Source organism: Halyomorpha halys, unplaced genomic scaffold (genome assembly GCF_000696795.3).
Source record: "Halyomorpha halys isolate HHAL.00 unplaced genomic scaffold, Hhal_1.1 Scaffold87.1, whole genome shotgun sequence".
Taxonomy (NCBI): domain Eukaryota; kingdom Metazoa; phylum Arthropoda; class Insecta; order Hemiptera; family Pentatomidae; genus Halyomorpha; species Halyomorpha halys.
In genome coordinates, this window is record NW_027115705.1 from 587564 (window position 1) to 603165 (window position 15602).

Sequence of the window (15602 nt, forward strand, 5' to 3'; positions counted from 1 at the left end):
TAATATTGTAATATTGATATATAATAAAATTGAGACAAATGACTGAAAAAAATTCACAAGAAGAAACAAAAATCAACAAACTATAAATTTATTGAATTTTGTTACATCTTTCTTATAAAAAGTATGATCCATTATAAACCATGAGATGAGCAGGAGAAAAGAAGGCCAAGTTAAAACTAAACTAACCCCTTCGTTAAAATATTAGCTACTTAAGGCAGAAGATAAGTTGAAGATTCCCTAAATATATATTGCAAAATTATTATAATTCTTAAAATAGGTAATCACCTGCTCGATCTCTGACTGCTTCCCTTCAGTTTTGCGGGCGACTTTGGTAACGACAATGGGAGGGCAGTGCTGAAATATGTTTCCTGAATAACTTCTCTTAACTTCTTTACCCAGGCTTGTTTGCTTTCCAATGAAGAGGCCTAAAATAAAACAATCATATAATCAGAACAGTTCAAATAAAAATTATGAGCTTGTTTTAATTTTAATGTAAACAAGAATAAATATAGCGACATTAAATCCAAAACTTCTTAACTATATATTTTTTTTTTATCAAAAAATTAAATTCTGAATGAATCTTAGAATTCAATAAATTTATTACTTGTTGGTAGGTGTCTCAAGAACACTCATTAGTCGAACCATTTTTTTGGTTTTTATAACTACTAAGATAATAAATGTATCAAGCTTTAAGATTAACTCATAATTTGACTTTACATAAAAGATGTAGTTAGGTTGGTTTGAAATTAAGGTTTCAGAACAATGGAAATCTAAATAATATCTATTCATAAAGAACTAACAACTCATTTCTGTTTTTGTTTTACAATCAAGAATTAACATAATCAACAAACTATTTAGTGAAAAGAATGAAGTCATTATTCGACTAACTAATATGAGAAGAAACCAGATTAATGTGCAATTAACTAAAACTTAATTTTCCAAGATGCAATTAAAAATTCCAAATATCTTTAAAGATCAGTATGTTTAGATGCAAAGGAATACATTTTTATTTTTTGGAAGATTGCTGATTGACCGTGTGTATCAATAAATGGAATTTGGTCTGGGTGCAGTCAAAACTCAAATAGTAAATTTTTTACTTATTTTATTATTTATATTATTATTTATTATTATTACTTTATTTTTATTTTATATATTTGCGGAAAACTGCATCTATTTCAATATTCTAATATATTTTCTTAATTACAAAATTGCAAATCTAATTAAAACTTTCATGCTAAAAGTAAATTTCTGGAGATACAAATTTAAATGAGTTCCAAACAAGAGTTAGGGGTAAAGATAATGCCATTTAAATAGAAATATAATGTTTCACAAATGTAAGTTTATATCGAAAAGTTCTATTTTGTTCAAGTATCACAAGATTTTAATTTATTAGAGCAAAACAGTGATTTTTTAAAATGTTTCTGTATTTTATTTCATGTAGATTTTTATGAATTAATTTTTGTTTTCTGTATTTTAAAATAATTTTGGTTTAAAAGAAAAACTGCAAATACTTTTTTTTTTTATTATTATTAAGCTTGTTTCATACACACAATATAAATCTGTGGAATTCGTAAAAAATAGGTAAGTCAAAATATCTAAAATTGAGTTAACCAAGTGTAAGCCGTCCTCAGAATGTCTTTTAAGTTGTGTTAAATTGGTAAAGTCTAGTTGGTTTCCATTGAGTAGAATATCTCAATGGCGGTTTACTCAATTTTAGTCAATTTAACATAACCAGTTTTTCACAACTACCACAGCTATTTTGTTTTAACTTTTCACCTAATAATCTAACAAAAGTTTTAAATGGAAAAGTTTTACATTTTCAAAACACATTTTAAAGTTATTTTACTCGATATATTAGTTTTTAAAATTTATTTGTTTAGGATGTTACAATCTAGTCTGTGATAATAAATATAACCATTAAACTAAATGATGATTATTTTAATTAATCATTTATAACATTACTTCCATAGTAAAATTACTATACAGTCAGAAAACAAAAATTAATACAAATGAAACTTCTACTATTGAAAATATAAATCAGACCTTCCAATTTTTCATCAATTAATTTTGTGAAAACATAGTTATGATAGTTTGTTTATATGAATATTTGATAATTCAAGAATAAAAAATATCTTTGCAAAATAAATGTAATTCCAAACTACAGTAAATTTAAAATGAGTTTCAATAAAATTTAAAAAAAATAATGATGAAAAACTTACTTTAAGAACTATCCTATAATCAGAAATGGGTGCCCGACCCGTCCAGACTGCAAACTTGCACTCATCACCTTCTATATGCTCAGTTACTCCAAGCTCTGAAGTCTACAATAACACAGGGACAATAGAATATTAATTATTGTTGCTGGGGAGGAAGAATGCTACATTAATATTCATGAACTTCCTTAAATAAGAATTCATATTTCCATCCACACAATATAATTATTGAATATTAATAACATATATAGCATACAATATGTATTTTTGGGGAAACTGGTAAGGCCAAAAATAATAATAACTAGGAAATGTCAAGTCTTTATATTTGATAAATTCTTTAAATTATATAATGATGAGAATAGACAGAGACAATTCTAAAACTTTCAATATCATAATTTACTTAAAATAAAATAATGAATGATTCTTTTATATATATGTATATATATATATTTTTTTAATCAATAAAAGAGGCAGTAACAGTTCCAAACCACTACTCCAACATAAATTCGTGTCATGTACTCACTTATACACAATGCTTTATTGCTATGGTTATAAAATGTACTGCAGGAGAACCCAGGTTAACCAACCATAACTAAACAAATAAACAAATTTCTGAAAAACATGAATTCACAAAAAACAAAACAAAATAACTGACTTGTATCTAGTGTTATAAATTCTAAACTCGTTATTACACTTAAATTAAATCATTTATCAAACAAAATACTTATTTTAAATTGGTCTAATAAATTTAAATTTAACATATATTAATGCTCATGAATGCTAAAAACCTATTTGGATAGATGCATTTATAAAAATAAATAATACCCACATAACCTATACTTGATAGTACATAACCAAAACTTAATGATGTTTTTTTTATTTGATTTTAAATTTACCAGATATATGATCATTAAAATTAATACTGGAGTTCTTTTCTTTCTAATATTCCAGATTAACGGGCTCTCCTACATAACTGGTGATGTATTGTTGCAAATGGGATGAATAAACACGATTTTACTACATTAATTGAATCACTACTATTATATGAACTGCCATGGAAATAAATAAACCTCTGATAGATCTTGTTTATCTAAGGTCAAATGCAAATCACTTTATGATGTCTAGTTATAACCGAAATGATTGACCGTTTTCTCACCGTGTAAAAGAGAGTCCACTCAGCATGATGCTGTTGTGTTTAAGAACTGCCACCAAAAAGGACTATATGTTTCAACTTAAATTTAGACTTATAACAAAAAATTCAACTCAGTTATCGGTATTTAGAAGTAATCAATTATTTTTAAATTTATGTAAAAAAAAGAGAACAAAAAACAAAACGAACAATAATAGCAAAACAAATGCACAATAAAAAAAAATCACAAATTAAAATATAATATGAAATTATCAGATTTATTTGTTTTAATACAACAATTAATTTTATGGGTCTCAAATATTTGCCTAATATCCCTAAAATTATTTACAAATTAATGTTAGAAAATACTGATAGTTTTAAATTATTAGTACTTTATATGTTAACAGAATATTATTGACTTAGATATGTACATGAGCTAAATAGGCCAGTTGGTTAAATTTTGAGACATTGATGATTTTTTATATAACATTGTAGAGAAAATAAAGCTATACAATGTAAGTTTTTAACTCAAATTGTAGCAATTACAAGATAAAAAATAAAATTTATTGTTTACATCAAAACCAAACTCCAGAATATTATTTTATTAGAAAAGTAAATTCTAACTGCCAGTGTCATTCTCATCATGTCCTCCCCAAAAGATACCAACAAATTAAAAAGTATGGATTTACATCGTAGTTTCACTACAAGTTTTAATGATTTCATCCTAAAATAAATAATTGCTAAGAGTTGTGAAATAGAACTTGTATTTATAATTTGAAAGCTTGAGCCACTCTCATTCTAATTGACTCATAAATGGACTCAATTTAAAATATAAAACCAATATGATGATTTTAAATTTACCTAATAATAATTATTTATCTATTCACTCTTCCTTCCTTCATTGAAACATTCAAGAGCTAAAAATCTAATTACGACTATTAATTCATACATGAAAGGAGATGATTTCAGAACTGTATTATGGTATTATTTAAAGCCTATTCAAACACAAGTGAACTTTCACAATTATTCTAAAATTTATAAGAAAAACTTACCATTAGTTTGTTTTTATAAATATACTTCGCTTTTCCTTGGGAATCCTTAACTTCTTTGGAAAATACTAAATAAAGTTCAAAAAGGAAGCAATGCCTCTCCCTGGACTTCCTGAGAATTTGCTTGGGATCCCAGACTTGAAGAGTGTCCTGAAGGACAACGTCACCCAATTCCTCACTCCGAAGATCACAGCCTTCAAGAAGTGATAAATGGAGCGCGTCATTGGCTTTCTTAGGAACATTCAACATCACTTCAAGTCCATCCTAAATTTAAAAAAAAGTTGTTAATAAACTTACATTTTAAAATTTAATCCAGGGTTATATGTTGAAAATATAAGTTTAAATTCATTAAGTAGTAACCTCTTTGAGTTGAAGCAACTTATCGCGCAGAGGTTTGCTCAGAAAACAATAATGAACTGTAGAGCCTTCATTTTCTACAGTTGAATTGGGAACAGAATATATATGTGTTATATCTTCATTACCAATATTTAAACCCAGTCTATTTCCAATCATCTGCACAAAGTCTGAAAGTTTATCCTTTTCGATTTCTAATAATTTATTTATGTCTGAGTTAGTGTTCTCCGAATAAGACCTGAAGTAACTAACTCTCTTGCATAGGTAACTGATTTGTTGATCTTTTTTCACAATAATTCTGTACAAATCGGGAATGAGTTCCAGTTTTTGTTGCACCTCATGGTATCGATCGACTAAAGATGTTTGACAATTTTTCAATTCGTCTAAATTCTTCATAATTGCACTAAAACGCCCTTCGAAGAGGGTCAGTCTTTTATCAAAATGGGAGAAATACTGCTTTAATAATTTTAAGCTGGGACTGTCTGGCTGTGCTTTGTATTCCATGGTTCCTCAGTAATATAGTACCAAATTAAGGCAGCTGAGATGATATATCAGATACAAAATATGTGAATGTTGACAAAAAGTAGCATCACTGATTACATTTTGTTTACAAAAGAAATAAGAACACGAGATAACCTAAACAGGAATTTTAAGAGATTGAACAACCTAATTAACATTAATTAAATTACAACATAATATTTTGCATTAACCTATACCAGTAATAATTTATTATTCAAAAAATTTAATAAAAAGAAACGACTGCATCATTCAAACTATATCAAACCTTAAGAAGAAATTCAAATGATAACAAGAGCTGGTGATAACACTGGCTTGCTACTTATTATTTCATAATATTAAATTGTTACTAAGCACTCAAAATGTAGAAGAGAATTAGAACAGAAAACACATTGCCGACCAACACTCAGCACTCAGCTGTAAAGCCCTTAAACTTCTGATGCACACACACACACCTTAATTGACAGGTCCTTTATCAGTTAGGAGATAAATGCTAGCAAATTACATAATTGATTGAATAAATATTATCAATATCGTCTGAGCCATCATTATAGAATAAATAAAACCAACAATAAAATGTAACTTTATACATATCCATTTAGGTTTTTTTTTCTCAGTTATATTTATTTATAGGAATATTTATATACTTGCAATTTAATTTATATCTATGTAATAAATTATTAGAGAAATATAATCCATCAGAAACTAGTTCATGATCTGTTATTTTTTTAAAAAATAAAATTGCAATTAAAATTTCTAGAACATCATTTGATAAACCTTTGAAATTATTTAATAATCAACAATACTTTTTAAGGGCTTTTGAAATAACAAATTTTCATTAAATTTATATCTCAATTAGCATAAGAAGTCAGACACTTAGTGAATTTATTTAACAGAACAATTACGACATCAATAATACAGTACCTTTATTTCTCCTTGACCCTCATCACAACAGGACTGAAGGTCTTTTAATAGCAGCTGATACTTTGTTATTCGTTGGACTGGTTTAATAAGGTAAGCAGCGATAGGATGTTCAACTCTATGTTTCTTCTGTAGTTCTTCGAAGAACCCACTACTATGGGAAACCAAGATAGAATTTGATTCTGGCTTATTTTTACAGTACTCAACGTACATGTCAAATTTCAGGGCCTAAAAAAAAGATATTATTCAAATTCCATATATATAATTAAATATTTCTAAGATAATTTGTCCATTCAAATGTTAAAAGAATTTTTTTTTTCTAAATTGTCTATATTATTCATTAATTTATCTGTTAATAATAGTATTATCTTATTATTATATGAAATTAATAAATTTAATAAAGAAATCAACAAAATAAAGAAATAAATAAAAAAAGCTTTAGAAAGATATATTCTCTAGGAACCGAATTTGAAACATACAATTATTATTTTTCCAAGTGAAATTAACTATTTATAGTTTGTATCATAATTTTAATTTTAATTTTACAACATTCATTATTATTTTCTGATTTTCATATAAGTAAAACAGCTATTAATAGAACAGCTATACTCATCAATAACTGTTATTACTTGAGGAATATGTTTTATTTAAAAAGTAATTGATGCCAAAATTCAAATATGAATTACTTTTCCTCAGTAAGAAATTTTTTTTCCTAATTCATTGAAAGAAATAAATGATTACCTGATTGTACCATGAACTATCTTTGAACTAAATATACTTTTTTTAATTATTTATTACACTCACCCAAGTGACAAAACAATGGCCAACATCTTCAGGCATTGTTTCATACTTCTCGAGCTCCTTCAAAAAGACATCTCGATGAAAGTTTCTAATGTCTTCTATGTTGCCGAAAATAATAGACTCTCGCCCTTGAATACCAGGCGGAACAGTATCTGCCCTGCGATACTCTTCTAAGAAAACCTGTTAGATAAAAAAAATGAAATTATAGACAAACAGAAGGAAGGCGTTGATTTCTTTTTATTTTTCTAATTTATGTTATCTTACCTTAATACATGTATCAAGATCTTTTACATATGTCCTCTCTGTTTGTAGTAATTCAGCCATAATGAACCTAAGAAATAAATAAAATTTAATATTCAGAATGAAAAACAAAACAAATAGTTTCAAGCAACAACAGGAGATACAATAAAAATAATTTGAATTTTATTAATCAATTAAATTTTGTAATGGTATTTATCTAGTAAATTTTGAATGTTTACAATATTTTGTATATACAGTACAGGATGAAAATTTTAAAATGATCAAACTGGTTTCAGACGGCCAGACCACTGTATGAATAAATAAACAAATAGCTTTAAGCCATTTAAAATTTTCCAATAATATTCTATAACAATAATTTTTATTTTATTTTTTTCTCCTTTATAAACAAATAAATTAATTTAAATTTATTTGTGAAATGAATAAATAAAGTTTGAATAAATTTCTGGAACGAATTTTCAAAAAACAGCAGCTCTATAGAAAATAGGCTTCTCAGTCTGCATCAGTGAATTTTTGACATAACTGTAAATGGATTACAGATACTATAACTGTTACTTCTAAAGTGACCCACTTTTAATTTGCCAATGTTTAACACATCTTAAGGTTATAGAAATTAATTTTAGATTTTATCTAGAGTGTTCTTGACATTTATGATGCACTAAGAGAAGCCCTTACTCAATAAAACTCACTTGTCAAAATTATTACTTCAAAAATAATAAAGCCATTAAATAAAATTAAAGAAATTTTAATAACACGAGAATTCGTGGATTTTAAAAAATAAACTAAAAAACAATTCTGAGATTGCCCTCTTAATCCTGATAATAATATTAAAAAATAAAAATAAAAAATAACAAAATCAGTGCTGCCCAAAAGACATTTTTAAAACAAGCATACACACGGTAGATAAAACTTAAACAATAAAAATAAAAATATAAAAAACTTTAAATATTATTCAAGAGATGCACAAGATTAAAAAATGCACATAATAAAAGTTTAAGTAAATTATATTTTCATATAGAAATATTTAAAAGAATAATCAAGCATCTTGATAATATTTTAAATAATAGTTGTTACTTACTCTTTTCTTCTAGCTGATCTCCTTTTCTCTTCATTCAATTCTTTGGTAGTTTCTTTTACTTTAGCCTCGAGGTTAGGGTCAGAGTTGCGGTCGATGCTCAGCTCTTTACTTTCCTCTTCTTGGATTCCAAGCCTACCTTCCAGCTGAGATCTGTAATATTTAGAAGCATGAGAAAGTTCTGGAAGAGATTTCAAAACCACTCTAACAGTTTTCCCTTGTTGAAATGAGTTACTTCTCTCAACATTCTTACGGTTTTTATTGTTACCATGTGTTGCCCTAGGAAGAGTATGACACTGATCTAATGGACAAGAATAACTCCTATTATATTCACGAGACCCAAGAGTTCCGCACTTGTTCGAAGGAATAACAGCTGTTCTTAATGGCTGAGGGGAACCATGATACAGATAGCCATCACTATCCTTCCTTAATAGACTCTGCTGTGAAACGCTGCTTTTAAAAGACCAGGGAATAATGGAACATTTGAATTTTAAAGGACTACTTGGCTGATATTCAAAGAACTCGTGGTGGACCATTGGTTTATCAAATGGCTTTGAAAAATCAGCCAATTCGATAGATTCAACAATTTTGGCCTGAGTTTTTATTGTCATCAACCCCATCTTCACAACCATCTGATACAAAGGTTTACATCTGATCCAAACAAATTGTATACTAGAAACACTGTCACATCAAAATGACTCAAGTGTACAAAGCTAAACTGAGATCAGTTTATTCACTGATAATAAGAACGCTCAAGGAATACCCTATCATCACACTAAACCTATGAGTACACAAGATAACAGATATTTTGATAACGTCTTATATTTTTCTTTTTATTTGCTTATTTTTTGTAATTCACCTGCAAACATCTTTTTGAGAATATTAAAATCAAATTTATAATAATTATAATGTAATTTAATTACAAATAATTTTACTTGTGTGTATAACATATATCAAAATAAAGGAGACAGTTTTAATAACTATGTTTGAATTTCAATAATAATAATCAATAATACCTGAATGATAAAATTGATCATAAAATATGACTTTTTAATCTTTAGATAACAATCTTTTTTTAAATAAAACATAAAATAAATAAAATTAAAAAGATACATATTTTATTTTAGCCAGAGTTAGCATCGATAAAAAAAATCTATAAGTACGTACATTTATAATGACATGCTGTCAATATGTGACATATAAAATGAAAATATTAGGAGGAAATAAATTTTTAAAAAAACACATAACAAGCAGGAGAACTATTTATCGATTATATTACTCATAATCATAAAAATAAAAACAATACTGAACAATTTTTTAAAAGCATAATATGTTTAATTTATTTATTTTAAAGCAACAAAAAAACTGTTTTTTTTTTTTTCAGAATTTATAAATCTTCAAATGAAATGAGAGGGAAAAAAATTAATAACAAATGAAAAACAAATTATCTATAACTCAGGTTTATTTAAAAGGTATAGAAGAAATTAAAATGATGAATGAATAAAGAGACCTCAACTATACAAGAATCATTTTAAAAATTAAAAATTGAAAAATTTATTTCATGTCAAATTGTAAGCAGTAAAGGATTTCCAACTTGAATATATTTCTATTTTATTTTGTTAATTTCTACTACATGTTTTAAAACAATACAGAGATTAGTAATGATTAGTTTATTAGATATAACCAGAGGTAGCAACTTATTTCTCCTTTCTTATTGAAATATTCTATGAAACAGAGTCTAAAGGTAGAAAAAGAACATAATATATCCACACATGTGCAGATTTATCTGTAAACACAAATGTATCACAGAAAGCTATGGTGGTAATTAGGTATTATAAAATAAGTGATACTTTAAATGTAAAATTATTGAAAAATATGAAAATCTACATTATTATTTTTGAATATAACTAACCTATACTTGTCCATGCGAGAAGAGAAATCTTTATATGTATTGTCGACAGCAGCGACCCAGGCTTTGATTTCACTAGCATGGGCATGTCCCTTCTCTACGAGGCTGTCAGCAAGTGAAATGAGGAGTTTTACTCTTTCCCTTGTTTCTTTTGCAGCGCCTTTAAACTCATTGTGTTCGCCAAGCAATGATTCTGTCTCCTCCTATAGGTTAAAATTAAATAGATTCTGTGATATGTAATAAATAAAACAATTTAAGGTACAATATATCACAATAATAATGTATTAATGAAAAATGTACTAATTAAAATATTCAAAATAAACACATATTAATTTAATTCTATTGTGTTGGTAGATTGTACATACGCTGCTTCTTACTGCAGAAGTGGACAAATGGAATTGGATTAACTTGAAAAAGAGTTTTTAATAGCATTAACAAAATGATTAAAAATAATTTATTAATTCTCGAATACTACAATGTTTGTATTACTTTTAATTCACTAAATTAATTTTTAAAAATTATTTTAAAAAAACTATAAAATAATGATTCTTTTATCACGTATTCTAAGCATAGTAAATAATTTTTTTTTAAAAAGTCATTCATATCCAAAACCAATGTTAATAATTACAACAATTCATTAAAATTTATGTCTAAATTAATATTAAATTATTTTTATAAAAATGTCGAGATCATTAATTTAGAAAAGAAAAAAGTAAAAATGAATTTCTCATGGGAGCCTAGATAGCCTAAAACAAACAGGAAAAGTTTTTCTTTTAAATATACAAAATTCAAAACAATAATAAAACTTTTAAAATTGTAAACAGCAAACACATGGTCTTGTGTTGTTTACAGTATCATTATGTATGAGAAAGATACTTGTTATATTAAAGTCAGCATGCAGGAATAGCGATAAGGCTATAACAAATTTGTGTAACGTTACAATTTTTTTATGCAGGAGTTCCTTCAGAAAAATTTCATTCAAAGAGTAAGTTGTGAAGCACTGAACAAACGGTAACATTTTCATTACACATTTGAACCTTGTCATAGTCACATCATAACACAGAAACTATTTATAATTCTTCAATTCGTTCAATTTTTCGTTCGTAAGCTTCACGAAATGTGGTCGGTCGGATAATTTGGCACTGTGCAAAAAATTTAAAAAATGAATACATAACCAGGGCCCACTCCTCCCCCTCCCCCCACACTGTAGCCCTAAGGACACAGCGTATTGCAAATAAAGTATTTGGCCTTGTTTCAAAACACCTCTACTATAAATAGTCTGTTACAAATACAGAGTGTTATTAGGGGCAGTGGACTATAACACAGGTTCTTGTTAAAAATAATTACAGCAGCTAATAAAATGCTATTATTCATCTTCAATAATTTGGTAATGAGGAATGATTAAACTAAAAACATAAATAATCAATTAAATATTAATAGATAGGAAGTACTGAATTGAGAGGGAAAATATATTACATTTAGGGATACTGAAGCAATACTGACATTATGTTAGAAAATTAAAATTTTAAAATTTCATGTGATATGTTCCAAATTATGACAATGAAGATATAATGAATATACCTATATATTCTGATTTTTAATGGAAAATTTAAAACCTTAATTCATAAAGCAGTCATATTAAGGAAGGAATGGCCATTAACTTATACACATTACTGTCCATTATTTGTTTATTCATTTTTAATAAAAAGTTAATTTTTATTTACTCTCACAAATCTAAATGTATCTCTTTCAATGCTTTAGGCAATTTCAAGGGTTTCCAACTTGGACCCAAGCCCCTATTTTCATAAGTAGCGTTAAAATAAACTTCACAATGGAAATGTTTGGGGTCGGCCGAATAATGATAAAATAAATAAATCATAATTTAATTTGACTCAACATTTAGTTAAAATGATTTTTCAATTAGAAATCTTTCTATAAGAAATAAAAATGATTATTATTTCTTACATCACCATCTACATAAAAAATTAAAACTTTAATGATTAGTGAAGCTTACCTTGTTGGTGCCGATGTTAGTATGAGTTTCAAGATAGCGTTCACCAGTTTCTTGTATCCATTCCATCGCCTGTCGAGCAGATGTTTCAAAGAGGACGAACTGATGGCACTGATCTAATCGCTTCTTTCTTGATGACCAATGCTCCAAGACTTTATTCTCTTGACTTAGTAACTTATCCAATATCACTAAAAAAGGAATGATGTTTTTATTATAGGACAAGAATAATAAACCTACATTCAAAATTTTTAAATGAATATAAATCCAAGATGAATAGGAATCATCAAATCATTTGATGTTTTTTTTTTTGTTAATTATAAATGTTAAATAAAATATGAATTCAATATTTATATTTTTAAAAGAATTCTATAAACGCAAAAATATATTTACTTTTCCCCTGCAATAAGTTTAATATTTATAAATAAATAGACATCAAATCTCACATTACAAATTAGATTATTATACCCAAGATTCGAATGTTAAGTGGGTCCCATGTTTTCAGGTTTTTGTTCTTATAGGCTATATAAAAAAGTCAATAGCCAATATTCAAAAACTTTTTTTAAAAAATACACTAATTAGTTTTAATTAATTATTATTGCAGATTTAATTTTTAATAATTACAATAATTACGAAATATGTTTCTTATCGAGTTTTACAAGATGATTGTTCATGAATTTCGGTCATCCACAGCAATCATGCCACTCAATTCCACGGATAATCAGGAGTTGACATTTAAATAAATTTTGATTTTACAAGAATGTAACTTAATAATCACATTTGCACGGGATATAGATATTTTAAAATTTAAAGATGTCCTCAAAATTGGGTTCCTAGATATTCAAGCTACTGAGTGTTCAAACTTATGAATTCTAAAATAGTCATAATAGCAAATATCTTAGACTGCAAATAAAAGATACTGAGTGTTCAAACTTATGAATTTTAAGATAGTCATAATAGCAAATATCTTGGAATGTAAATAAAAAAAAGATAGCATGGACATCTCGCAAACACTAAGAAGATTAATATTCACTAAACTGCTGCTTACAAACAACTATTAGAACCCATTTAGAGCCATGGCTCAGAATTCCAGTAAGTACTGATCAGATACAATATTCATAAAATAAAATTTTACTTACAAAAGGCAGTACTACTTACTGTAAATGATTCAAACAAACATAACACTACCAAATTCACACAGTGTAATGAAAGGAATAGTGTCAAAGAGCAACTGAAGTTGTTATTTCACAAATCCGAGTCCAATAACTAATATTCCTTTTTTTATCATATAATCCACCAATTCGATAACGAAACCTAACTTGGGAGGAATCACTTCAAATTCACATATGAACCTCATATAAACTATATTACCTTTCACCCTCGCCTCAGGACCAGCTTCTGATGTGGGATAATTGTAGTACTGTAAGCTGCGTGATGTATATTTCAAAAATGTTTCTGCGGTTCTACGGGCTAGGGTGCAAGCCTTAAGGAAAGCTTCTTTCTGCTCCTGGTGTTTCGCCACGAGTTGTGCCATTGAGTTAGCACTAGTTCCTCCGTTCGTTGCATTTCCGTTTGTAGTTCCACTGCCTCCTCCACACCAGTCTTCTTCTCGTTTGTACTCTCTTTCTAGACTATCAAGTACAGAGCATACCTGAAAAAAATTATACATAAAAATATTATATATATAAATGATTGACCGTACTATTTCAAATTATGAAGAAGATGGTCGGGGGCATGTTCAAAAGGAAACAAAAAATAGTTAACAACTATTTATTTTTCGACGTTTTGCCCTACTTTGTAGAGCTTCTTCAGGGCTAATAAGATATAAAAACAACTAAAAATATTTTGACATAGTAATTTACTTAATTTTTTGTATACTTATTATTGTACTATGTCAAAATATTTTTAGTTGTTTTGTGTATCTTTTTAGCCCTAATGAAGCACTACACAATAGGGCAAAACGTCGCCAAATAACTAGTCATTAACTATTTTTTGTTTCCTTTGGACCACACCCCCAACCATCACCTACATAATTTATACATAAAAATATCTGTATAAAGGCAGTTACTATTATGGTTCACTTATGATCTATATAAAACTGTATCAAGTGATGTAGATTTTAAAATTTAAGAATTTGTTCAAATTTCTCTATACTTATTTCAATTTCTTAATCGAATACTTTCGCTTACTTCTAAAGCTCTCATAGACTAACATAAAACACTTCTTACAGTCTTATATATACTTAATAAATATTCATGCAGTTCTTTGCTAACACCCAGTAATCAAAAGAAGAGTAGTAAATAAGGATAATTGTTTTCTCTTATAACATAGAATTATAGTTTTAAGATTTATAACATTTAACAAACGCGTTTCTTACAATTAACTTCTTATTTGATATTAATTATACTTATTAATTAATTAAAGTTTTAATGCTGATCTTAATGTATTGTATTTATTCTTATAAATAAAAAAAGTCAATTCTTTGTGCTTTATTTAATAACAAATTAACACTTTCTTCATTAAATACTTTTATTTTTAAATGTAATGAATCATAGATTGATTACAAATCATTATTTTCAATTTAAAAAATCTGAATAATATTTGCAGCATTTTTTTAAATAACAATAAAAATAATAATTAAGTTTATTAAAAGTAATATCAATCAATTTAATTTACTTTTAGAATAAATGATAATATAGGAGGTACTGCAAGATAGGATATGCTATTAATTAATTGCCGATAACCAGATCGCAAAGTCATACCAGTTGAAACTGATCAATGCCAAAGATTGAATTTAATAAAAGAAGATTGACACTTAATAAAACATATTAAATATAATAAGGAGAACTGTTTTAACAATTTAAATAGTCAAAGACAAAACTTTGACATTTGTCATAGATAGATCAAAACTAAGAAAAAACAAAACAATTTCTTTTGTTGTGTTAGCCTTTAAGTCCAAGGGGTTTAAAATCATATAAACATCTTATAGCTCACTAATCCTTAGAGGAAAAACTGCCTGATAATTAAACAAACACCAGTGCCATAAACATTTTTATGTTATTAATAAAGAAATAAACTAATTTTATGTGTATTTTTATTTATTTAAAATGAGCATTTGAAGAATGGTGTTAAGTTACTGCTTTATTTCTCTTTACTATATCATTAAGTAAATATTTTAAATTAAATAAACAACACTAACTATATTTAAATAATTGATAAATAGGAAAAGAGAAAATAAGTTTAAAAACCTGATAAAAAAGTGTAAGGTAATAAAAACAATTGATAATACTTGAGTTAATGAATTAAAAATTATTTATTAACCAATGAAAATCAATAGAGAAAGAACAATAACAATATTTTTTACAAACA

At 26.8% G+C, this 15602-nt stretch overlaps 1 protein-coding gene across 1 annotated transcript in view; it reads right to left on the minus strand.

The window, feature by feature from the left end:
- The window catches only part of trio (trio Rho guanine nucleotide exchange factor), a 669473-nt gene that overhangs the window by 176792 nt on the left and 477079 nt on the right, over nt 1-15602 (minus strand). Inside the window, exons 21-30 of the mRNA XM_024360812.2 lie at nt 13605-13884; nt 12240-12424; nt 10229-10428; nt 8320-8469; nt 7248-7314; nt 6987-7163; nt 6186-6410; nt 4395-4655; nt 2220-2321; nt 286-425 (exon numbers count right to left, since the gene is read on the minus strand). Of these exons, the coding sequence (XP_024216580.2) occupies nt 286-425; nt 2220-2321; nt 4395-4655; nt 6186-6410; nt 6987-7163; nt 7248-7314; nt 8320-8469; nt 10229-10428; nt 12240-12424; nt 13605-13884 (1787 nt within the window). The remainder of the gene's footprint in view (nt 1-285; nt 426-2219; nt 2322-4394; nt 4656-6185; nt 6411-6986; nt 7164-7247; nt 7315-8319; nt 8470-10228; nt 10429-12239; nt 12425-13604; nt 13885-15602) is intronic.